This window comes from Thunnus maccoyii, chromosome 1 (genome assembly GCF_910596095.1).
Source record: "Thunnus maccoyii chromosome 1, fThuMac1.1, whole genome shotgun sequence".
NCBI lineage: Eukaryota > Metazoa > Chordata > Actinopteri > Scombriformes > Scombridae > Thunnus > Thunnus maccoyii.
This window is the reverse complement of record NC_056533.1, coordinates 28,301,687-28,328,514: the sequence shown is the minus strand read 5'-3', so window position 1 is coordinate 28,328,514 and position 26,828 is coordinate 28,301,687. Positions and strand designations below refer to the sequence as shown.

Here is a 26,828-nt window from a genome sequence, read left to right as displayed (position 1 = left end):
ATTAGTCAAATCATGTAGATATCTTTCAATGGTACAGTGTTTTTAATGCCAGTCCCTCTTTTTGTTACTTCCACCACAGCTCAACAGGGAAACACTATACAAGGAAACACAAAGAGGGAATTTTATGCTAAACAGACTGTAAATGTGGCAGATATCCACTTGATATGACTAACTCTGACTGTTGAAGCCTCATGCAAGCTCCAGATAAACTTTTAAATGCATTTTTACACAAAATGACTGTAGATTTTGAAGGGGGTCAGTATGAACAGGAGGAATGATTACAGCGAGGAAAACCTTTTCCACTGCTCATATGGGCACCTGACTTGATATTTCAAGACACACTTGGAAAAAATAGTGAACGTATCCTTTAAAGAAAACACTCACACTGACTCCAGACCAGCAGCTGTTTTTTTTTTCTATTCTGTCAAACTGCGACTGTGCAGCGCGCGCTGATGACGTCACACAGAGAGGAGGTGCGGGTTTGCCACGTCGGTCTCTGTGCAACGCATTTACACTGTTGCTCCTCCAGCCCAGGGCTAACTTTGAAAGCCGTTTTAAAAAAAAAAAAAATTATTATTATTTTTTAATGTTTTCAGCCGGAGTGAAAGCGACCCTCCAGCATCGTCGGTGCCGTCTTAGCTCGCCAGCACATTTAATGCAACCGGGGAACATTGAAGCTGGAAGGCGGAGAAATGCTCGGTGCTGTCTGGAGACACACAACTGACTGATGCATCCTCGCTCAGTTCACCCCCCCGTATGTTGTCCATGTTGTGTGAGTAACGAAGGCTTTACAGAGCTCTTTTTTAAAATTGTTTAAACAATCCTCCTTTCTTCCTGCAAGCTACTAGCTAGCTACGAGCTCACATCCTCTATATTTTAACGTATTTGTTGACGTGTGTGTGTTGAAGTTTCCGCGATTAGCGTGATGTCATGATTCAGACAGGCAGGTTTAGCATGTCATAGCAAGTCTCTGCAACTAAAAAAAAAAGACACTTCTTAAAGTGTTCCCCCAAAGGTAATACAGCCCAACAAACACACAACTAGCTGAACGCAGCTGCAAATTAAAACAACCTTTCTGCCGCTTTTTGGTGGCTGTTGTAAAAAAAAAAAACAACAACAACCAAATAACTTCTGGTGAGCAGAAAACCCGAAACGTGTTGCACTTCCACAAAGTTTACAAAATCCTGCAATCCCTCGTGTATAGTTGATTTCTCTAGAGCTCAGTTCCTGTTTTTCTCTTTTGACTCAACTGTAATTTTGTTCCCTTGCTGTGTGCGTGTGTGTTAACGTGTTTCCTGTGTTTAACATTCAGCCTTAATATTGCAGCCACACACTACAGACACTGGCTCCATCATGTTTCATAAACCATATCTGCAAAAAGGAAATGTTGATATAGAAAGAGGGTTAAATGTTATCTGGTATTGGTTTTTTTGTTTCGTTTCAGGAGCCTATCACTGGCTGATGAAGTGGGGCGGGACAACTCTTTTTTTCTTTTCTTTTTCTTTTCTTTTTCTTTTTTCTTTTACCCACTGAACAATGGCGATAAGATAAATTATACACTATAGTATGGAGTTCAGTTACACCTACACCAGCTCAGATGGGACTTCCACACATTTATCAACACATAAAAATACTTTGCATCGAACAATAATGTGTGTCTGATGTATAACTACCATGTTTAAATCCTTAAATGGCATCTATTCCTTCTCTCTTCCATAGTCTATAAATATTCAAATATATATTTCATTATATTAATATTTCAAACTAGTTTTGATGTCAAAAATCATGCTCATAGGCCCACCTCTTAAAATAGGATTTTCAATGAGCACAGAGAAACTTTCCACTTTCAGCAGATAAACGTGAAAACATCCTTCTAGTGTCAATCTCTGCACATACATCATTCTGCACAGTGAGGCTCAAACATTCAACTGTAGGTTGTTGAGCTGCCATGTTATTACAAATAAATTAATTTTGATGCTGCCATCTGCAACACGGATCTGCTTGTGATGCAGCTTTTAAAATGTCTCACTGTGCAACACATCAACTTGTCATCATATCAAATTCTACCTAAAAGTTTCTATAGAATAGTTTGATTGAATTGATCTAACATCAATAAATGATAAAGAATGAATGATAAATAAAATGAATTAAATAACTAAAAAAATAGGGCTGCATGCATCTGATAATTAATTGTTGAATAGGCCTAAAACTAGTTAATTAACCCAGCCAAACAGTTGTGTTGCAGGACTACACTGTGCATTGATATTAGAGCTACAGCGATTAGTTGATTAACAAATTAGTTGCCAACTATTAAATTCATCAGCAACTATTTTGATAATTGATTCATCTCTTTGAGTCATTTTTTCTTTTTTTTCAGAAAAAAAGTTAAAACATCTGGTTCCAGCATCTCAAATGAATATTTTCTGTTTTTTTTTTTAGTCTTATAAGACAGTAAACCGAATATCTTTGGGATATGGACTGTTGGACATTTTATAGACCAAACAACCAATCAATTAATTGAGAAAATAATAGACAGGTTCATCTTTAATAAATAATTGCAAGTTGCAGCCCTAATTGATATAAAATAAGTGTAAATAAAACAGATGTGTTTGGACAAAGCATCTTAGCAATAAATTATTTATCATTTTCCATATCTGGACTATTAGTTTTCAGTTGTTTTATGAGTATGAAATAGGTTGTATCTGTCCAAACCTTTTGAGAGTGAAGCATAAAGAGAGCTGACTTGTTATTATTGCATCGGATTATTTGACATGTCACAGCAGGAGGAGCCCAGGTGTAAACAATAACAACATAATTAATGGCTGCATTCCAGTCAAGTGTGTCAGAGTATTGTTTCTAAAATGGAGTAGAGCCATCGTTAATGCTTTTAGGTACACCTGTGTTTTTCTTGGTAAAATGTCTGCTGTGAAAACGGGCCTTAAACAGAAGATATTGACTATATAAATACTCATACATTCATATTTAAAATCTACAAGTTGAGAGGACACTGATGTAAATGTCACAAAGATGTTGAATGAATGAGTCAAGACGTACTGATCGTCAGTCACTTCATGTAGACGTTACACCGAGTTTGTCATAGTCTTGATATTTTCTCCCAACATGAGCTTAAAGACAGGCTGCGTATAAACAGGCCTGAAACTCTGGGTGGCAGATTGGTGACGGCACTTTGGACATTGTTGAGCAGTGGTTTGACAGTAGCCAAGAGTGCTGCCGCCAGGAAGACTTTGGGATGGTTCTTTGATCATGTAGCAGAGGGTAGCTAATTATTTTGAGTCAGTTTATGTACCCTTTTATTAGGACACCTAGTTTAATAGGATAGCCATCAGTTTATCCCTCATAAAGGTTTTAATCTTTTGTTGAAGCTGTAGAGAGGTGTTACTACTACAGTTGCTACTACAGTATCTTAGAGCACAAGTTGGCACCAATACATGTCTTGTTTTGTCCAATAAACGATCAAAAAAACATACATATATAATTTACTATCATTTAAAACCAAGACAAGCAGCAAATTCTCATATTTAAGAACCTGAAACCAATAAATCTCTGGCATTTTTATTTAAAAAAAATTACCTAAACAATTATCAAAGTAGTTGCCGATTTAATTTTCTTTTGATCGAATAATCAATTAACCGACCACTCGTTGCTGCTCTGTTTGCATTATGCTATGAAAGGTGTTTCTAATACTTTACTAACTTCCATTTATATCAATAACGCATACAGTTCAGCAGCCTCCAGAATAACCATAAACTTGAATCAACAACTCTCTAAATCAGAATGAACAAAACCTGCACATTATAACTTTCATCCAGGGCCGCAATGTCGAATAATCTGACAACTATTTTCTCATTTAATTGTTTAGTCTATAAAAAAAACCTAAATTTTACCATAAAGACTGGAAACAGGGGAACACAGCTCTCCTGGTTGTGTTCAACAGAACAAAATCAGCCAACCAGCTGTAAAGTTCACTAATTAATACTTTATATCTCATTTGTTTGATCTGTATAGAAAGTGAATTGTACAAACAACAATTTGTGGTTTTGTTGGTTATGCATCTTACTATTTATTGGCCGGTCATAGCCACTTCCTGTCGTTGCCGTTTGGTTGCCAGGCAACCAGGAGGAGGATCCAGGAAGTCACTGCACCCGGCAAAGAAATAGATTTGCAGATAGAGCCAGGCTTGTTGTTTCCCTCTGTTCCCAGTCTTTATGCTAAGCTAAGCAGCTGCTTTCTGTAACTTCATATTGAATGGGCAGCTGAAAGTGGCATCAATCTTATCATCCAACTCTTGGCAAGAAAGTGAATAAGGGTATTTCCTAAAATGCCAAACTATTCCTTTTTAAACGTCTATTTTGCCATGCTCTGTGCTGTTGCTGGGTGTTGATGGCAGCCGTATCCAGGCCAGGTTGGTTGATTTTCATTTTCTTTTGAAAGGTGTACTTATCAGGGTTTCCACACAGTCTGATAACGCTGCAGCCACTGATAAACAAACTTTCTAATATCGATATAATATTCATAACATCCGTTCCCCTGCAGAATGCCAGGACTAAACAAAGAAACTGACACATCCAATTAAGTTTTTTTTTTTTTCATTTTATTGTGACCTTTCTGAGCTTAATTAATTATTGCTCTTCCTACCTTGCACAGTGTTTTGCTATTATAGCTTTCTAAGTGCGAGGGTGTGAGTGAATAATACAGTGTGTATATATATATATAATATAAAACTCAACTTTATCTTCCAGTGAACTGATTAAGAATCTCCCAACAATCTCATTGTTTTACAGTCCATTTGTAAGCACTCAGTGGTTTAATGACCTGTTAGCTTCAAGAGATTTTATTTTCAGATTCTGATCTGTTGGGTCTTTTTATGCTTTAATGGTAAAAATGATAACATTTCTTCATCTTGGTTCTCAGTAATAATATTAACCCACAGGGCAAAAAAAAAATTCTCTGACTCAAGCTTCTCAGAAGTAAACATTTTCTGTTTGTTTAGTTTTCTATGACAGTTAATTAAATATCTTTTGGTTGTTGACTGTTGTTCAGGACAAAACGAGACATCTGCAGACGTCTCCCCAGGCTTTTGGAAAACAGTGATTGACATTTTTCACCATTTTCTGACATTTTATGGACCAAACAACTAATCGATTAATTGAGAAAATAATCAACAGATTATTTGATAATGAAAATAACTGTTAGTTGCAGCCCTAATTCCCTTTATCCCTGTTGCCTTTTTAATATTCCCCTGAATGACACATTGACAGATAACAAGAGCAGTTTAATCTTTCTAGGGCTGCAACAAACTTTCTTTCATTATAAAATATTTTATTGATTTTCTTTTATACTATAAAATGTCAGAAAATGCCCATCACACTTTTCTATAGCCCAAGATGATGTTTTCAAATTGCTTTTGCTTATCCGACAAAAACTCCAAAACCCCAAAGACAAAATATAAACGATTCAATCATTTATTGCCACATCAACCTTATAGCAAAGCAGAGAGACAAGCAGCAAATCCTCACAATTGAGAAGCTGAAACCACAGAATATTTGACATTTTTGCCGAAATGATGTTAACGATGAATCAATAATCAGAATAATTTACAGTCAATCAACTAACTGTTTCATTTCTAATTTCTAACACTCAATAAAACTTTCTCTCACAGATTTACAATGTGGGAAAGAAGGCCAGACATTTATAGTGTGTTTTTGACATAACGACTACCTCCACTAACATCACAAATTAATCCAATTTTATGAAGGAAAAAAAAACCCATTAACATTCAGGAAAAACAAGCAGAGTGTCACTCATATTTCATGACAGTATTTGTTGTTCTTTGGTTATCATCTACTAACCAAATCACATGAGATATGCCAGGATATGGTTGGCTCACCACCTTTGCTAAATAATTTCCTGGGGGAACCCCTGGCAGCTTTTGTAAGGGTTGAATTGAACCACTGATACAGTTAGTGTCACGGTAACATGACATGTCATTCACCTGAAGTGGGATTGATAAGGAATGATCAAAGCAGTATTAAACTGAGTATTGATTAAGCTTTGAATGCTTCTGCTTCTGTAAGCCTCTGTTACAGAAGCACAGCAGATTCTCATGCTGGAGGGGAAAAAAAAGCTGATTTTTACACCAAAGTAGTTTGACCTAGTAAAGATATTTCACAGGTGTTGCGGCTTGTACAATTAATAAAACAAAACAGAATTGAGAACTGGTTCATTGAAAAACTGGGGCAGCAGTGCAGTGCTCTAATAATCCTTACTTAACTACTTTCACTTCTGTTCACTTATTACATGCACAGTGTAAAGTAAATACCTCAGGGCAGATCTGTTCTCTAATTATGCTTAATTTAGCTCCAGGTTGCTTGGCAGTAGGTTTGTGGATGTCGATTAGGCTTCAGGTTTGTTGTTTTTTTAGCTTTTTCGTTTCAACCTGAATTGTCGTCGTCTTCTCTTTTTTTTTTTTTTTTTTTTTTTCTAACTCAGTCTTGTCTGTTGGTTTCCTTTGCAGTGGCCTCGGTGTATATGGTGGCTCATTGAGGAGAAAGGGAGGAGTCCCAGCAGCTGTTGGTTGGTGGGCAGCATCCGTGGTTGCCACGGTAACTGGCGACCATGCCAGGGGGTCGCAGGGGTCCCAGCAGACAGCAGCTAAGTCGCTCTGCTCTGCCGTCCCTGCAGACTCTGGTAGGAGGCAACCTCGGCAATGGTACAGGCCTCAGGAACAGGTAAACAAACACACACACACACACACACTGGATTGTATTACTCAAAGTGTCATGGACAAACTGTACAGATGTAGTGCTATCTATTAGAGCTTAATGACATATGCTAATTTGATCATAAATACATTTTTTTACCCATCATCCTGACTTGAAATGTTTTTACCTACTAATCCACAATTTCACAGTGTGTAGACCTGCCCCTATTTACACTGTAGATGTTATCTATCATGTGACAGTAAGAATCTTTGTCCTCTAGTCAGATGGAAATTATTTCAAAAAGTATTGAGACATACATCAAAAACATGCTGCAGCATTGTCAGCCTTCACTCATCATTTCTTTGCATTATGCATGCCAGTAGGAGTTTTTTCCCTTAACTTAGTCTGAACTTATCTTAGATGTTAAACTAACGGTTAGTAATTCTAACTAGAGCTTGTTGAAGGCCTTCAAAAGAAAATTTTATCAGCGATATTTTCGATAATTGATTAATGGTTTCAGTCATTTTTCAAGCAAAAATGCCAAAACTTGTCAAGTGTGAGGATTTATTGTTTTCCAGTTATATCATTGTAAACTAAATATCTTAAGGTTTTGGACTGTGGGTCAGACAAAATGAAAATCATCTCAAGTTGCAGCCTTTATTCTAACATCTCCCCTTGCAAAACACCTCTTATGAAAAACATAACATGGATTACAAATGTGGGCACAAACTAAAGACTTGTTCAGCATTATTTCACATCTGTTTATATGCATATTTACACTGCATAAGACAGCAGATCTTGAACAAATAAATACAAACAAGAATATTATGATGATACTTTGATATCTTCTTAGAGCTTGCAGTGTACAAGTGATATAAGCAATATAGATATTTCACTGGTAAATTGTAAGTTGTTTTTCCTCCCTTATGCTTTACACGCTCTTATAATCAGGTTTGAGTTCTGTATAAATGATATAAAATATTTAAACTATAAATAAAGTGTAATTTAACTAATAACTTGTCCCACACCACTTGCAGTAGGTGTGATGAGACACAAACATTGTTTATGCGTCTGAGTGTTTGTATATATCTTTGTGTGTGTGTGTGTCGCCTTTCAGGAGCAGTAACTCAGTGGGTCTGTCCGCCCCGCCTCTCTCGGCCCTCATTACTCCGGAGCCGGTCCGTCACTCAAGGATCCCTGAGCTGCCGTTGGACAGCAGCCTGCTGTTTGAGTTCCTGCTCTTTCTTTATTTGCTGGTGGCCTTGTTTGTCCAGTACATAAACATCTACAGGACGGTCTGGTGGTACCCATACAGCCACCCTGCTGCCTCTACCTCGCTTGTAAGAACACACTTAACACACACCACTAGATCTGTTGTGAAGACTCGGTAATCGTCGCTTCTTCTTTCTTAACTTTAAAAGTCTGATTCCCAACCCTAAATTTGTATACTTGATATAAGAAAACAGGGCTCATCTTTTTACTAAAAATTGTATCTGGAGTATAAAAACTCTGTAGCTTAACTCTTTATTGTTTCTTATTTGTTTGTTTGTTTCACTTTGAGTTACTGATGAGTAATTTATAGATTGTTTTTCTTTTCACTTTCATTTTTGTCTTTACTTTCTATTACTGGAAGTGAACACCTTTTTTTTTACCGTAAACTGCATCAAACAGCACCTTTTTTGCAACACGAAACACAAACAGCCTTGAGATTTGAGGTGAAATAAATCTGAGTTAAATCCAACCTCCATTTTTAAAATCTGGGTATTTTTTTAAAATGAAAACGTCAAATGCCAAAAAGGATAAACCTTACCCTGAAATATGTTTTGGCAAAAGTAACAGGTTGTGCAGGTTTTTGGTGTTTTTTATGATGATCTCTTGAAATTTGAAAACAGAGACATTCATTCAGCCAATGCATAAACAAATGTTCATTTATCTATTTGGAGTTCATAACATGATAGATATTTTATTTGGCATGTTCAGTTCTCACTTCATATCGTGCTGAAATATTAAAATGTCTTCATGGAAAACTAATGATACCCTTTTTCTCCTCTTAATGTGGGTTAATCTACTGTGTCCCTGCAGAACTTTCATCTAATGGACTACCACCTGGCTATCTTTATCACAGTCATGTTGGCCAGGAGGCTCGTTTGGACTATAGTTTCAGAGGTAAACGGACCGGAACATTTGTTATATAGTGGATTATTTTTTTTCCTGAGAGTTTTTAGCACATTTAGCTCAATGAGAATCAAATCCAACTGTGAGTTATTCTGTCTTCTGTCTCGTCCAGGTGTCTCAGAGCAGCGGGAGATCGCTGGTCCGCTATGTGGTTCTAATCGCAGCAAGACTGAGCCTGCTCACCATGTGTGGCTGGGTGCTCTGCTGGACGTTGGTCAACCTCTGCAAGAACCACTCTGTACTCAACCTCCTGTTCCTGGGATACCCGTGAGTCTTTCATACCCCCCCCCCACCTTCATGCTCTAAAGGAATAAAGCAAACTAGTTCATACAAATTGTCATCTGGCCACATCTTCAGGCAAAAGTCTTCTTTATCTGTTCTGAATGGCTAAAGTTGAAGATGGTGGAAAATGCCTGCTGTCAAGAGAGAGGGTCACACTGCAATGAATCAAACAAATGGGGATAACAGCTGACACTTTCACACAGACTCTCAAAGGCATTCATAGTGTTGCACTTAGTTGTACTCACAAAAAAAGTGAAGTAGCATGTGAAGAGAGTCCAAAGTTCAAACTCTGTTTCCTTTCTCACCTCTACGCACTTTACCAATCGCTGTGTGAAGTGGGCGTGAATATTGGATTGTCGGTTTCAAGGGTGTGAACCAAAGTGGTGGCTGCTTTACATTTAATTTGTCACCTTACACTGTGTGCAAAACAATATTTTGATGCACAATAACCGCATTGAGACAATACTCTGAGTATTAGAATTGTCAGATGAAATCCTTACCCAGGCCATCTTTGTTGAATTTAAGCAGAACTGGAGCAAGCAAAACATGATCAGTAAAGGTAGATGATTTACTCACATGCTTTTTAGCTGCTGTGGCACTAAAATGAATAAAATGTGTATTTTAGTCTAATTTCTTTGTGTATCTACTATTTGCATGTGCTGACAAAGGAAATGAAAGGAATGAATCTTATGCAAAGCATTGCCTCCACACCCAAACCAAGGCATTGTACCTTTAGGCCACCACACACACCACACCATCTCTCTAGACATTAACCTGATATTCAAATAAGTGATGCAGGTAGCTGGAAAGTGGTTATAGTAAGCATGTTTTTGTGCTTATGGAAGTGGTTCTGTATCCACAGTCCCTTTATTTGTCTCACCATTTTAAATACGCATGATGCTTTCACATCATACAACTAATTTTCATCCTGCCATCATTTGAAACTCAAACTCTTGATGCTCTCTCCTCACTCATCACCCTCCCTCCATCCTAGATTTGGCGTGTACGTCCCGCTCTGCTGTTTCCACCAGGAAGGGGGGAAGAGCCAAACGGCACCGGCTGACTGCGATTACCCAGCCGACCACCAGCAGACCGATCTAACAGAGACCCCGTTCTTTCGACCACGTGACTTCCTCTTCCTGTTAAGAGAGAATCTCAGAGAGCAGTTTTCCAGTGCCCCGCACATGCCCACCCACACCTGCCCACCTCACACACACACTCACACACCAGAGCTGATACGAGCGGAGGTGGAGGAGCTGAAGAGCGACTTCAATCGACGCATCAAGGAAGTGCTGTTTAACTCACTGTTCAGTGCTTACTACGTAGCCTTCTTGCCTCTCTGCTTCGTAAAGGTTGGTATTGGTCTCTCCATTTGCGTTTAGGGTTGCAATGATTATTTTCATTATTGATTTCGATTAACTGATTAGTCTTTTGGTCTATAAAATGTCAGAAGATGGTGAAAAATGTTAATCAGTGTTTCCCAAAGCCCCAGGTGACGTCCCCAAATGTTTTGTTTTGTCCTGACCAACAGTCCAAACCAGAAAATATTTACATTTGAGAAGGTGGAATTATCAGAATAGTTGGCAATTGATTTAATAGTTTGGCAATTAATCGACTAATCATTGCAGCTCTATTTGCATTTTTTCTTAGTGATTTCAGTGTTGATGTGCAGATCAAGATGGGGTGGCATGAAAACCATTAACTCAGAGGACATTGTTTGTTCATCTTAACACCCCTGAAAACATGGCTTAAAATTTAGGTGTATTCGATGATGAGACGCTAAAAACTTTACCATGTCAACTTAACAGTGGGTACATCTCAAGTCTCTTATTTAATATTTCCTTGATCCTTGCTTGAACCGGAAGTTGTTCTGGTCCGCCATTTTGAAGGCCGTCTCAAAGCTTTTATTTCTGCTCTGAGGAGCAAGGATGATCTCTGAGGAGCTGTGAAAGAGGATATACAAGAGCATCCTTCACAGAAGTCTTTTACCAGCTCTTATTGGAAATCAATTATTGATTGGGCGCTATAGCTGTAGCTGATCTGATACATAACATCACTGAGTGGAGACAGATTACAGATTAAACTCAAGTGTATTACTCCCTATATTTTATTTGTTTTCTGATTCACCATCTAATTAAAAATCTGTTAATTGTTGGTCTGATCAACAACAAAAGAACCATAAACAGCTTTTTCTTTTTGTGATCTGTTATTTCCCCCATTAACTTTTATTATGGATAACATTTAAGTAAAAGTAAACATATTCTGGGTTATTAAATGCTGAATTCACAATCAGAATATCAATAAATATAGATGCAAGTAATTCATAAATAATATAAACACATTCTGCCAATAGAAATCGTTCATGTCATGACTGAGCAGGACACAGTATAAATACAGAATACAGGTTTTTATTCATGTGCAGATGTTTGTCAAGCAGGTAACAGGCTGCAGAGAGAAAACACAGCTGCTCTGGCAGTGATAACTGTGCACCTTTATTAGTATTAGCACAGCGCACATGTGTGCAGAGTGCAGACGCAAACTCCATCTAAAGTGTCTACACCTGTTAATGCCAACTGACAATTGATCCAGCTGTGATCAGCTGCCGCTGTCATCAGAAATGGACATCACTTCACATGACGCTTCAGAGGAAATTACGTCTCATTTCTCTAAAAACACATTTCCTCTTTCCTTGCGTCTCTCCATGCATACACAGTGGGAGAGACGCAAGGAAAAGAAGCAAGTGAGGGAAATGTGGATGCAATTGAGAGACTTGAAATGTACCCGGGGTGATAATGTCAGTGTTGTGGTCACAGCATGTTTTTGCTGCCCCCTAGTGGCCGAAAATGTTATTCAACAAAGTTATTGCAGGTTTAAGTATTTCTCCATAACGTGAAATACTCATGACTAAATATGCAACAACCAAAGTGAAATTTAGGGAAATAACATTGTTAGGTACTATTTAGTTAGAGAACACTGAAAAGTCCGCTAATCTGGTTCATCTGGTCTGATTAGATCGATAATAGCCCGGCAACATAAGCAAACAACCCCACAGCTGTCATCAGATTTGATTTAAATGTTGCTAATATCCTCATTGTTGCACAGAAATGCGTGACATCATCTTTTTCCAGCAGTGTGCCGCCCATTTGTGAGAAGAGAACAGACAAAACAAAAGTTACAGAAAACGTTTCGTACGAAATAACAAAAACTGTTACAACTTTGGCAAAAACATTGTTTTCTCATGCAGGACTCCATCACACACAGTATGAAGCGATTGAGAAAATAGGTTTTCAGGGCCTTTAAGGCAAATTTAACTTTCCTTGTCACTTGATTTTCACAGAGTACCCAGTACTATGACATGCGCTGGTCATGTGAGCATCTGATCATGGTGTGGATCAATGCGTTCGTGATGCTGATGAGCCAGCTGCTGCCCCCCAGCTACTGTGACCTGCTCCATCGCTCGGCAGCTCACCTGGGCCGCTGGCAGAAACTGGAGCACGGCTCATACAGCAACGCACCACAGCATGTGTGAGTGGCCCTTGTGCACACATCAATACACATGCAGAGGTTTAAAAATGACTCTCTTAATGGTTTTATGTGTAACTGTTGTGTCGATGCTTTTTGTAGGTGGTCAGAAAGTACCATTTGGCCTCAGGGGGTGTTGGTACGACACAGTCGATGTCTGTATAAGGCAGTTGGACCCTATAATGTCGCACTGCCCTCTGATGTTTCGCATGCAAGGTTTTATGTGAGTATCTGTACATTATATCATAGTGACAGTAAATAATTCATTTAGAGTTGAACAAAATAGTTGGACACCTTTTATATTATGATACAATCCAGTACAGCAAAACCACAAACAACACAACCATAAAGTTCTTGCAGCATATTATAGTGGAAAAAAAGCAGAGATCAAGCAGCACTGCCAGTCAAACATCAGGCTGAGGATAGTTTGATAATCACCAGACACATATTTCACTCAATACAGGCAGCATCAAGTTGAAGTTGAAATTTATGATTTGACCAGTCGGTCGTCATGTGAGTATGTCCGTGTTGATGGCATCAGTGACTTTAATCGGAGATTTAATTACAGAAGAGGACAGACAGAGATTAGAGTGTGCACATCCCAAAGACTTTTACAAGTGCTGGATCAAAAAAACAAGGCAGAAGTCAAGACAAAATATATGCAAACTGTACTGATAGCTAAAAAATAAATCAAATCAAATAAAGGTTTCTGTGTTAAAGAAGAGCACAAAGCCACAGATCTGCCTCTCTGTCTGCTCCTTCATAACAACCTGTGCTTGAATCCACCATGTTTCACACATCCTGAATACAGGGGCTGAATGTAAATCTGTATAAACCTGTATTATGTTATATTGTAATTTTTTGTCAACTCCATGTATATCAAATGTTTTCATCTTTGACTTTCTATATGCTCTGTAATACTTTCTACTTTTCTGATCTTCTCTTCCTGTCTTTTTGTGTTCCAGTTCCTGTTCCACAAGCCATTGCGGATCCTGAACCTGCTGATCTGGATCGAGTCCAGTGTGGTTCTGTACCAGTTATACTCTCTGCTGCGCTCTGAGCGCTGGAACCACACTCTCTCTCTGGGCCTTATTCTCTTCTGCAACTACTATGTCCTTTTTAAACTGCTCCGAGACCGCATTGTGCTGGGCAAAGCCTACTCCTACCCCGTGTCCTCCAATAGTTTGGGGCTTAAGTCGCAGTAAAGGTTCTACACAACGAGACCTCACCTATGAACTCTGAATGTGAAGGGGAGATGGGTGGAGGTCTGGTAAAGTGGAAGACCAGCAGGTTGTTTAGCGCTCACGCTTGGAGGTTAAGAGACAGACTATGAACTCATAATCGTGTTTTGATACGGTTCTATTTTTAATGCAATGTTTATATATACCTATTTAAAAGAATATTTTTATTTTGTATACTATTTCGAGTTACGCCGGGCATTACCACGCTGACGGCATTAGCATGTTGTGTTATGTTGTTGCTAGGCGACAGGAAAGTTAGGGAATGCCAGGAGGTGACTTTCACCAAAGATATTATAAGTGCATGTGGCCAATCACAGAGCAGACTTGGCCTCTGACAGTCAGTTAAACACAAAGTGATTCAGTGGAAGGAGTTGTGTCTGAGATCCTGAACCCTGATTGGCCTGTGTTCTACTTCAGTCCTGAGTCTCTTGAAGCTCAAATCAGAAACCAGTGAAAAAGATTCAGCTGTTTGAGGTAGAAAGGCAATCTGAACATTTCAGCATTTCTGTAGCAAGACAGTTCCCACTGCTCTTAACAACTTCAGTATGTTGTTTTCATCAATGATTTTAAAGCAAAACACATTTTGCACACATTTGGTGTAGAGTTAGATAAGATAGATACCACTCTCATATCTGTCCATCAAATATAAAGCTACAACCAGCAACTGGTTAGCACAACACAAAGTTGAATAAAATTCTCCTTCAAACTGACTTGAGGTCAGTCTGTAGGAAAAACACCTTAGGTACTCCCATCCCCTGCCTCTGCAGAGAATTCTGTATTCTTCCTCATTCTCTTTGTTACTCTGTTGACAGTTACAGCATTAGTCTTTACAAACTTACAAGTGAGAAGGGGTTGGCTGGAAGGCCTGCTGTTGGTATCCATAAACTCAAAGCACACCCAAAAATGTCAAAAAAAACAACTCTGGGTGTTTTTACCTTGTCATACAACCCTGCCCACCCCAGCTGTGGATACATAAAAAGTAATGTTTGAAGGGCTGGTGCTGTAGCTGCTGTGATGTCTGACCATACTTTGACATGCTGAAATCTTCTTGCCATGATATAGCGTAAGACTCATTTGTGTTCCTAAAGGTCATCCAGTCAGTGTTTATTTTATTGCCTTTTTGGTTCCTGAATGCTTAAACCATAATGGGAATTGAGGACCATATCACATCAGGTTCATCTTTTTGTGGACTGGATGCAGATAACAGAACGAATGTGGCTAATAAAGTTTTCTGTTGGTACGTCCCAGGACCTAACCTTTCTCCCATTGCAAATATGTTATTTTCAACATGCCCTCATATGGATGTGACAGCAAAGGATGTTTAATATTATTGTTCTCATGGGTGATGAATGCTAAATCAAAGGGTGAAGACAGGTGGAGGGGAAAACTGTATGTATCACCTCATTACCAGTTCAGGTATTACCAGAATGGTGTTACAAACAGGTTGCCTCGCATGTTGTTGCCTTTTTGTTTAGTCACATTTGGTGCGCATCCTCTTAGTGGTTTCCTCTGAATTGTGCCTCCTCTCCTACACTATCTGATCTGCAGTGCATAACTTTGGGCAATATTAAGGATTAGTGGCAGGGCCCGATTAATGGTCCAGCATCCAGATAGAAATTAATACATGTTCAATAGAAGAGTTTTGGGGAGTTTTTTGTCAGGAGGTGAAATATAATTTGAAAATCTGAAAATCAATGTCTCCTGTGCTGTTCAGAATTTTACACTGAATGCTTCAGTCAAGTTTCAGGTGGAGTGTAGATGAGGTGGAGGAAACTACTTCTGTGATGAACCAGTGTGTACATCTGGATCACCGGTGCTGCTCTGTGCCTCGGCTGAAATGTGAGGAATCTTGAACTCTTGTAATCCTTATTCAGATGTGTCTGCAAACCCAGCCCTTAAATCAGCTCTTTGGTGCTTATGTTCTGTTCGCTCACAGTTGGTCATTTTCCACTTGAATGTAGCAACATTTTTTTTCAAGTGACTTGAATTGACATGTTTTTGTAATCGGTAGCACTGGCCTTCAGTTGAGCACCATCACTGAAATATTAATTTCAATGGGTATCACTTTTAACTTGCCCTAATCTCATTAACATGGGAAGGAAATATTTTATTGTTTGCTGCTGCTGTGTCAGTTGTTACTTGAATGTCTTTGCTCAAATAACTCAGTCTGCCTGCTTTCGTTGGTTTGGTGAAACCTACAAGATCACCCCTAAAGAACAGAAGTGAGGAATTAAATTTAGGAAGATTTTAGATTCATCAACTCTTTTTCACCTCATTTCCCTGAAGTGTACTCGAACCTCCCCTAGCCTACATGAAAGACAGAATGAAAGTAAAATCGACGCCGATGATATCAATCTGTGTCCCATTTATTATAAAAGTCATATTGAGTTGCAGGATTTGTTTTCTATGTGCCATATCCCAGGATGCGGTTGTGGTGTCCTGGTTGAACCTGTGGTGGGATGTGTCAGTGCTGGAGAAGACATAGGAGCTGGTCCTCATATTTCGGCTTTTTACAGTATTCATTTTCCCCACAGCATTTCTGAAAATGCTTTTTGACATCTGAAATAAAACATGGTGTTTAAACCAAGATAGTGGGTGTATTTATGTTCATAGAATATAATGTAAGAGCAGTCTGAGAAGAAATATAATGACACAGTTGCTTATTTCAAGCATATATTTCATTAAATTTGTCTTCAGCTTTTGAAAAACAAATAATGCAATGTCACAAAAGTTAATCGAGGAGAAGGTAGAAAGTGCTTATAGAGGCCTAAGCTATGTTGGCATAAATGGTCATCGCAGACACCTGCAATGTTTGATCATTCCCACCAGAGGGCGCTAAGCATTAAAGTAAAACATTCAACAAAATGTGTTCCATTTAAGAAGTAATCTGCAGCCTTGACAAGACTCATCTGCAGTCCTTAAACACCAATCTGTGTAACAGTTGGAATATTTTGTCAAAACAGTCTTAACTTAGCTGACAGAATACATTATAGATAATTAGTGTGTCCACTGAGAGGAGATACATGATGGTTTGGACAGAAACAATTGGCACCTTTGGTAGCTGACTTGTACATTCACCCACAATAATCATCATTTTCAGTAGAAAAAAGTTCTTCAAGAGTTTTAACAGTGCAAGCCTCAGTATTAGCACAATAGAAAAGGCTATGAAGCATCATGAAACTGTTCTCCCAGTCCTGCTCCTTGGGGCTTGCTCCAAGGAGATCTTTAAACATCTGTCCTTGTTCCGGATTTGAGGGACTTCCAGATAACTATGTTCCAAGAAGCAGATAAACCTGCCTCTGTTCTGCAAAACCACTTGACCTAAATGTTTCCCCAGTTAACATGAATGTTATCAGCTTATTGCATATTTTAGAAATGTATAGGTGAAGATGCAAAACTGCATAAATGAACACATTTGACCTAATATGGTGTCATTACTGAATTTGTTTCTGTAAGGTCTGTATTTACATTACTTCTGTTGGGTTTCTGTGAATGGGAGCGACACGCAAAATTTAGACATTTATGTTGTGTTATGTCATGTCAGTGCCATAAGTAGCAGGGTGAAAAGTGTTGATTTTTGCAGCCTCAATATTCCAGTAGGATGTATGAGGCTGGCCTTGATTTCCTAGCTTCACCCCTGTGTCATGCTCACTCTCCACCTTTTTCCTCACCCTTCTCGGCAGTCCACAAAGTTGCCTTTTATCCAGTAGCAGATCTGAGCGTATTTGAGAGGTGTGATTCTTACTGCTACATTAAATTCCTGAGACGCCCCTTGTCGCTCCACCCACTGATGCCCAGAAAACACACCTATCACCTTCCGCTCCCAGCGCCGGCGTCGCCCATCCCACATCCGAGCGTAGACTCCTGACCCGCTGGCACCGGGCTGAGCGTCACAGTGCTGGTACAGCAGGTCTGATGTCTCCTCACCGGCCTGACAGAACCGATACACCAGTTTGCCTGGACGGTCATTGTCAAATCCTGAGAAATGGACTCGATGACCAGGCAGCCTCTGAGCCGGAGGGCTGACACCCAGCTTCATGTGGCGGCGTTTGTGGGGTTTCTTGAGTTCAAGCAAAGCATAGTCATAGTCCATCCCAATGTCATTGGCATTCCCTTTAATCCATCCTTTGGGAACATGGGTGCGCTTGGCTCTGATCCACTGGAACTTCATTTTGTCATTGGTTGGCGGGGCGTAAGGAGCGGGGCCACCTTCAACATAATTGGAGAAGTTGGAGGGAAGGAAAAGGGTAGACGACTGTGTTTCTCGTTGCTTGGGTTTTAAAAACCCAACCCGAAGCCTCTGGGCTCCTTTCACATAGTTTTTACCATCGTGAACACAATGAGCAGCTGTGAGAACATGACGGTCCCCCACCAAGGTACCAGAGCATCCAGTGGACAGTTTTACAGCCACTGAGAAAGGATATTTAAGCAGGAAGTTCTGCCCTGCAATGCTAAAACGCCCATCATGACCAAAGATCTGTCGCTTTCGTCTGACGTGTGACCGCTCAGTCTTCCCAGACGACCCCAAGGAGTATGCTGGACTAGTGTTAGAACTGGGGCTGTAGCCATAGATCCCAATGGCGGTCTCAGTAAGTTGACCATCAGAGTGGAGTGTCTCATAGGCCAGAAGACCCCGCAGGTCCCAGTAGCTCGGGCGAGGGGCTCTCTTGTGGCATTCTGGATCACAGGGCGAGTTGACATCCAGGCGGGCCGGGGACAGGAAGCGAGGGGCCGGTCGACTTTCCGTGTGCTGTGGGAGGACCACAGGAACATGCTGGAGAATCCACTGTGGGCGTGAGGAGAAGGAGGAGAAAACAGAGGGAAGGCAGAGGACAAATAGGAGGGGAAGGATGGAGGCAAACCTGTGGACAGGAAGACAGATCAGGTGAACTACTGTACTGAAAAGATGGAGCATGATTCTATGCACAAATGGTTCTGTTTAACATAACTCGGGGTCCGCATGAAAAACATCCACATTCCTTAAACCCGCATCATGGATTTATAATTACAGGAATGGGAGTTGAGGCAGAACATTTCACTTTGAAGAATTTCTATCTATGCTGGAATTTGGCAGCTGTAAACTTCCACTGTTTTTTAATACTGCAAATACGGCAGACAGGGCAAAGATCAGGCCTTACTAGGATCTGATGGAAAATTCCTAAAGTGGCCTGAGGGATTGGCTTAAGCCTGCAAGAGTGGTAGAATAACATTTTGTTGCCTGGGTGGGTTTTTTTTATGGGTAAAGGGTAAATCAAGCCATAGTTTGTTTCACACAGACAGACTCACACCTTCCTCATATGAGACTACAATGCTGGCATGGAGACTCATGGGAAAATTGTGCAGGGATGTAACAAAAAGGTAAATCTTCACAGTCTAATGTTAAAATCCGCATTCTGCTACCCGTGTAAACATATATTTATTTTAGAGGGTATAAATTACAATACTCGTCTAGCCATCGTTTTTAGTTTGCCACTGCATCACTGAAATGTTAAATCAGCAGTTACTGTTTACTCCGTTTCATAACTTTGTCCTATGCAAGTTCTGCGCAAGTTCACTGCGTCATGTAACCGCAAACTCCTCCATTACGCACATGCAAACCCGCCGACCGCGGTGACTTACCGGGAGCGCATGGTTCGGCTTCTGCAGGTGAGCTTGTGGCTGAACACTGAGGAAACCCCCTAAGAAAGATCAGGCAGAGCTTACGATAAGAGTGTAACTTAACAAGTGAAGACTCCTGCTACTAACAGAAAGCAGTCTTCCTCACAGCTCTTCTCTCAGAAACTGTCGGCTTTATTTAATCCGTGAAAGTTTGTCCAAAAGCAGCAGCCGGGGCGACAGCAGCGGAGTTGAATCATGGTGCGCTGCTTGGAGGAGGTGGTCTCCTGTTTGTCTGCCTGAGAGCACAGTGTCACATCTGCCTACGAGGATACACTGAGATATCCGACCCCAACGCTGTCATATGACGCATCACCGCTGCTGGTTGCCAACTTACTGTTGTTCATTATGTCAGTGGGTCTAAAAGTGTGGAACCCCAGGGGTCCTTGAGTGGTCTCCAGGGGGTCCTCGGAAAAAAGGAGAATGACTTATCTTCTCTCCATCCATAAGTAACACAAGGACAGAATGTATGACTATTTTGGTCACAGGTTTCATACACCTTCTGTAATAAAACATCTAAAAGCAAAAATCTTATCAAACTAAGGACCCTGGTCTAATTTGTGTCAGTTTAGGGGTCCTTGACATGAAAAGGTTTGAGAACCACTGTGTTATGTCTTCTTAGGAGGCTCTTTCTCTTTGGTTCACAAGCGTAATGATGATTAGATGAAAGGCGGGTCTGTCTTTTGCAGTTAAACTTTATACATTTGTTGAAGATTTCTTTCCACTTTGTGACAAGTTTCAATGCACTTTGGGTATTGCAGATCACTCCAGTGTTTAATTAGGGATGCATAATTATACCTTTTGTCGAGTAATCTATATTAATTGATTGTTTAGTATGTATAATTTCTGAAATTATACAGAGAACATGCATGGGCGTGCTTACTTACTAAACAAATGTTTTTTACTCACTCAAAATGATAAAACAATCAGTAAAATGTTTGTTCACTATAATAACATTCTTACTGTAAGTCATGCTTGCTATTCAGTTGTGAATATTAAGTGGCCTTATCCATTATGACATTATATATCATTTTATCCCTTTATTCCTGGGACTTTTTGGTGGTATTCATTTATTTGCACAGTGACCTCTCACATCCTGTGTCATGATTTTATTGTGGTCTTAAGCTGATGTGACTGTTTCTACAAGTATTTACAGTGTGTCTGGTGTACTTATTTGGACATTCTGGGAAATACGCGCAGGCTGTTAGAAGATCAGGATGTGAGATGGCAGTGGAGATGATGGAATATTAACTGGAAGGGTGTGTGGTTGTGTACATCTTTGCTTGTGTCTGAGAGACAAATTGAGACGTTGCACATACCGTTGACCTACTCGTCACACAAACACTGACCCACATCCATTCTTTGGATTGGGCCAGATTCCCCCTCCTTTTCTTTCTTTTCCTTTCTTTCTTTTTGTCTCTCCCTCTGTCGCACACTAGCCTACTCATTAAATAATTATGTAGCACCCATACATCAATGTTTTGCCCAAGCACACTTTCACACTGTCAGTGCACTGGGTTGATGCACCCTCATGACCCTTGGCATTAATCACAAAGACGGTTCACTTGGGACAAAGTTATTTATTTCACAACAAAAACCTCACATTTCACATCATGCAGCTGTGATTATTCTCTGAAATATGACAGCTACATTCAAAAGCGACCTCACTGCTTTCGTGACTGTTGTGAAGAATTAGTTCAGTGGGCAGAGTGTGGGTCTCATGCCAGTGTTGGAAGTTTGATTTCCACTTGAACCACCCATGCTGAAAATGTGCAAGCTGTTGGTAGATGCCACCAGAAAGACAGGGAGGGAGAAAGAAAGACAGGGAAGGGTGGGGGTAGTAAGAGGGGACTCATGCATGGCTGAACAGTTAGCCAACCTCCAGCCTTCCCTGTCCTACAGCAATGTGTTCATAGATGGACTTGTAATGAAAAACATGGTGTTATTGCATTCATGTGAAGCACGTGCACAGTTTCTGTGCAGCTTAAACAATTTTCTTTTTACTTCAAAATTAAAGCAATTGTTGAATTGTTGAAATTTGGAGAGATGTATTTATTGGCTCTCTGGTGGAGAGTTAGAGAGGATTGAAACCTGCCTGTTAAGGCTACAGCCCATAGCTGTTTAAGTTAGCTAAGCTTAGCTTAGCATAAAGACTGTAAACAAGTAGGAACAGCGAGCCTGGCTCTGTCCAAAAGTAACAAAAAGAGCATCTCTAAAGCTCACTTATTAACATGTTAACATGATTATTCCTTGTCGTCACCGTGAGGTTGCTAGGCAATCATAGAGACTTCAGGAAGTCACTGCACCCGGCCAAGAAATTGTCCCACACATAACCCCCATAAAAACTGCAACTTGTTGCTCACTTTTGATCTTACACTCTGGTTTCAGCATGGATTAAATAATAAAGATATGACATATTAATTGATGATCTTTTGAGATGCAGGTAGGCACATAGGGTTTTGTACCTTTGGACAGATCTAGGCTAGCTGTTTCCAGTATTTATCTTAAGCTAAGCTAACCAGCTTCCAGCTGTAGCTTCATGTTCAACGGTCAGATATAAGAGTGGTATTGATCTTCTCATCTAACTCTCGGCAAGAAAGCAAATAAGCATGATTCCCCAAAATGTTGAGCTATTGCTTTAAAAATATAAGAATCCAATTCAAGGTCTCCTGCAACTGATTATATATCAGCACCTTCGCCAGCAAACAGGGTGGACCTACTGGCTCATCAAACACTGCTTTGAATAACACAAAACTCCACCCATCCCACAACAGAAATTTACAACACACACACACACATACCTCTCTGGAACAGTATTTGGGGCAGGAGGTTCTGCCAGCGTCTCATCCTCCTCTTGTCCAGTTAACTCTGATCCGCTTGCCAGTCAGTGCAGGTTTGGATCATTTTACAGTAAACCAGGAGTATACCTGAGGTTTCATAACTAGACTCTCTGTAAATATTTTCTCACCATTCCTATTGGTCAGTTTAATTTCTTTGATAATTATATTTTCTCATCCAGATAAGTCGCCTGCATGTTTTGGCACACATGAAATATGGAGCACAAAGGTCAAATTTAATATAAGAGAGGAATTTGGAATAAATTACATCTTTTTTTCCCTCTAGTGCACCAGGAAGGGATGCCCCTTTCTACCAATGCCTGGGTGCTAATAGGGGAGACATTTGTGTTTGTTTTGAATTGTTATGAAAGGGCCCATTTGTTTGGCTATGTCCGCTGTTGTCAAGGAAACCTGCATTCCCTGGAGTACTGTTCATGTTAATTGTTTTATTCCTCCCACTCTCCTCCTCTCGCTTCTGGCCACAGACACAATCAAACAAGTGTGGACAGCCTCGCATGTTTGAGTCCTCTCTCTTTCTATGTCCCTCCGTCTGTCTCTCTGTCTGCTCTTTTCCTTCCTTGTATTTTCCCATCTGTGTGCCTCTCAGTGTCTCCGTTCTTGTTTGAATCATCTCTCCCATCCTGGACCTCTTCGCTCACTTGTCCCTTGTGGCCACGAAACAGCTGTTTGGCAAAACAAGATAATCACAGAGGTCTTTTGAGAAGTTATTTGCTGTGAAATCTTTTGGGGAGCATAGGCCAAGTTTTAAGTTCAAGGCAAAGCCAAAAGGAAGATAACACAACAGTTGGCAAGCACATTTGATATATAACTTTTAAAGCCTCATGTAAGAGATGGTAAACACTGTCTTTCTCAGCTGCAGCAAAAGGAAATTTCCACTCTTGATGCTCAGTGCATTATAGAAGTTACTTTTTGATGAAGTCTAGTTTACTTTTTGTCATTTTGTGAATTCTTACCAAGAATACCCTTCAGAAGTCCCACAATAAAAAACAGTGATAATTGTATGACAGCAGGAGAGCAAGTTTATACTTAAATTGGTTGCAACCTGTCGCCCCAACAATCATCTGATTGCAGATTGTTAACTGAACATATTGAATGTAAACAATGTAAACTTGTGCACTGGAATGTGCACATTATGCAATCAACCATGTAGTGACAGTTTATGGGGCCCTGCCTGATCATGGATTTGGCCTTTAAGTCTTATGACTGCGTTACATAATGTTTTATTGAGGCTGCAGTCTGGTGGATTTTTCGCCATTTGAGTGATAAAGAAAGAAGACCTTCTTTGTGGCTTTGTGGAAATGTTTATTAGAGCAAAACCGAGACAGGACTTTTGAGGCTGATACCAATATTGATGTTTTCTGGTAGTTTTGAAAAATATGATAATGATCTACCAGCTGATGTGGTTATTAAAGAAATGTGACCAAGATGTGTACTGAGCAGGAAATTTGAGTTGAAAAATAAACTTATCAGTGTTCTCAGGAGGGAAACCACAGTGGCACAGTTCTGCCATAGTTGGGCACAGGTGGCACCCATAGTAAAAATATTCCTTACATATATTTTAACAAGAAAACTTTCTTGTTATAACAAAATAGTATCTAATTATAATAAGAAAACATTAATTTTAACACAAAAACTTTCTTGTTTTAACAAAAAAAAATTACTTATTATAACAAAAACATTTATTTCCTTATTATGAAATACTTTCCCCATTATAATAATTAAGATTTCTCGTAATAATAGGTGCTTTTATTGTCACAAGCACATCCTATGGGCCTGGTTCTTTTCCAACACAGACACACATTTCTTATTGTAACCAGTATTTTTTCTCACTATAACAAGACAATGTTCTAGTTTTAACGTGACTAAGCATCTCGATATAACGAGTTGTTTTTCACATAATGAGAAAAATTATGAGAAACGGTAGGCTAACTGTTTCCCTTTGCCTCCAGTCTTTATGCTAAGCTAGGCTAATAATTTCCCGCTGTAGCGTCATACTTAATGCAAAGATTTGAGACTGGTATTGGTGGTTATTAAGGTGTGAGAAGGATTTTCTTTTGTGCTCATTATTTTAACCATCATATAACTTTCGAATGGTCAAATTAGGAAGCCAAAAGAAAAAGGGAACACAATCGGAAATTGCATACAAACTACACACTCTGAGGTCTTTCTCCGGTATCAGCAGTTTTCTTTCTCTCCCTCACGTGCCTTTTTGCAGATGAATGTTTTTAATGACTGAGTTATTCGAAAAAGTTGTTGCCTTCAGGGAAGACGTTTTGCACCGTGACTAACCTACTGGCTTGGCGTGTGATACTCTGATTCATTGGAAAATGACTCACATCCATGTGAAAGATGTGTCAGAACACTTGCATCCAGGAGGAGTTGTAGTATGCTGTTGTTAGTTAGTTTGTTTACAATTTCATGACATTTGATGTACCTTTAAACTTAATTAGGTCCATTTAGATGGTAATGATTTTTTAAATTCACCTCCCTCCTCTTCTCTCTTCTCACCTCCTCTGAGGTCATTTTTCACTCACAAGGCCAATGTATGTAATCGGATCAAAGGGTAATTTAATCATAACATTAAGTCTCATTACACAAAGCTCTGGTATTTTCCCTTGAGTAAGAGGAATGCTGGTCATGGGTGTTATTTATTTGAAATTGACTCGTGATCTTACAACATAGATGCAGAGTAAATTATGAGAATTTTTGTTCAATTTCATTTTCTTTTTTTTGTAATAGCTTTTTTTCCCCTTTACTCTGGCTGTCTTTGAATTCTTCAATTTTCTCCCTTTACTGAGGTTTTTTGTGGCATTTCTCGTCGACAGCTTTGACTGGGTTTTGATTGAACCATGGCTGATGTGGGCCTGTGAAGTCACTGATGCACAAATAAATTTAAAATGATGTGACTGATACATAATCTGGCTTTAGTTGTGTTTTTCTATGTACTACATCATGATTTTTAACTGTGTAATATGCTTGGGTTGCCTCATACTAGTCTTGATTTATTGGACAACAGGGTGTTTGATATAAATTGAAAACATGATTCCAACTAAAATATTAATGTCAGAGGGGGAGAACGCCTAAGTAACAGTGGTGACGCTGTATCGTTGATTTTAGAGGTGAAGAGTCAACTCTTATTAACATGTTGATCCTAACTGAAACATTGTGTTGAAGGGCCCTAGTTTATGCATTAAAAATATTCTGTATGAAGGCCCTATTTAAGTATGTATGGTTAAATTTAATGTTGCAGAATTTTTTCAACACACAATTTCTACCTCAGATCAACACATCATAATTGGACTCTTGAATTCATTGGCTCAACTTGCTAAACAATTTATAAAAAAGGTCATGAAGCATATTAAAATGATCCATTTACAGAGATGCCCAAAATAACAATAATTCAACACAAAAACCCTAAAAAAGGTACCATTCATCAAGAAAAATCTAGTTCACTTTCAGTTCAGGTAGCATCAGAGCACAGATGTAATGAGGATCCATAAAGGCGCCAACATCATAAAAGAGATCCAATCTTTTGAGACAGATTCAAGTGTTGTTTGTTTGTTTTGGTCAGCTATCAGTTCCCTCTGTGTGAAGTTAGCAACACACTAACCATACGGAGGCCTTTATGGGTTCTCTGTTGGTCACTTCAGAACATTTTTAATACCATACGTGTAATAGGTGTGTGTTTGTCCAGTTTAGCTAGCCTGCTGTCTCAGTGTTGGGCAAGATACTTGAGAAATGAAATCACTTAATTATTATTAATTTAAGAAATAAGCCTGGTGCTTTACTTGTTACGCAACAACAAAAGTTGCATTACTTACCCCATTACACAACTTCAAAGCTTGACGAGAAAGATGACAAAAGATGACTGACAAAGCAACTAATAAACTGTAGAAGTAACAGATCACTTCTGGGATTAACTGTAATGTAATTACTAAATTTCAAATTGTAATCCTTTACACTACTCCTGATGAATGTAATCACATTTCTGTGATGCGGTAGAAAGTAATGTGTGACTGTCCAACACTGTCTACCAAAACCTCTAAAGCTCACAAATGAACATTTATCCCATTTTTAAAAAATGATATTATCAGTATATAAACAGAAATAGAAACATTTGTAAGCAATTTGTGGCTTTAGTTTCATGATGTAAGTATTTACTGGCAAACAAATGTGCACATCACAGTTTTCACCACAGTGCAGTTGCCGGATTTGGTTCCATTGTGTCTGCTCAGGGACCAAAACTAAAGCCAGTGCTCACTGACCACATCTGGAAACCTGAATGACCAGAGAAAAAGTCCTGGACGAATGGATGAACTGTTTGTCAAGAAATTGTTGCAGCACTTAACTCCTACTGAAACCACAAGTTGATA

General features: G+C 39.4%; 2 protein-coding genes across 3 annotated transcripts; one reads left to right on the top strand and one right to left on the bottom strand.

The window, feature by feature from the left end:
- The first annotated feature begins 458 nt into the window (after positions 1-458).
- tmem39a (transmembrane protein 39A) lies at positions 459-16,529 on the top strand. 2 transcript variants are annotated; one of them, XM_042387922.1, is made up of 9 exons: positions 459-754; positions 6,536-6,749; positions 7,840-8,062; positions 8,805-8,888; positions 9,010-9,164; positions 10,174-10,531; positions 12,517-12,704; positions 12,804-12,924; positions 13,667-16,529. In XM_042387922.1, the coding sequence occupies exons 2-9, from the start codon at positions 6,637-6,639 to the stop codon at positions 13,904-13,906; spliced, it is 1,482 nt and encodes a 493-aa protein (XP_042243856.1). In that variant the 5' UTR covers positions 459-754; positions 6,536-6,636; the 3' UTR covers positions 13,907-16,529. The 2 variants fall into 2 exon arrangements, with proteins under 2 accessions (XP_042243856.1, XP_042243775.1); XM_042387841.1 differs by having other exon boundaries at positions 459-772.
- Positions 16,530-16,602: 73 nt separating this feature from the next.
- On the bottom strand, positions 16,603-20,080 carry LOC121880638 (serine protease 23-like). Its single transcript, XM_042388052.1, has 2 exons — positions 19,562-20,080; positions 16,603-18,804 (listed from the first exon to the last, which is right to left on the bottom strand). The coding sequence occupies exons 1-2, from the start codon at positions 19,570-19,572 to the stop codon at positions 17,610-17,612; spliced, it is 1,206 nt and encodes a 401-aa protein (XP_042243986.1). The 5' UTR covers positions 19,573-20,080; the 3' UTR covers positions 16,603-17,609.
- Positions 20,081-26,828: the final 6,748 nt, after the last annotated feature.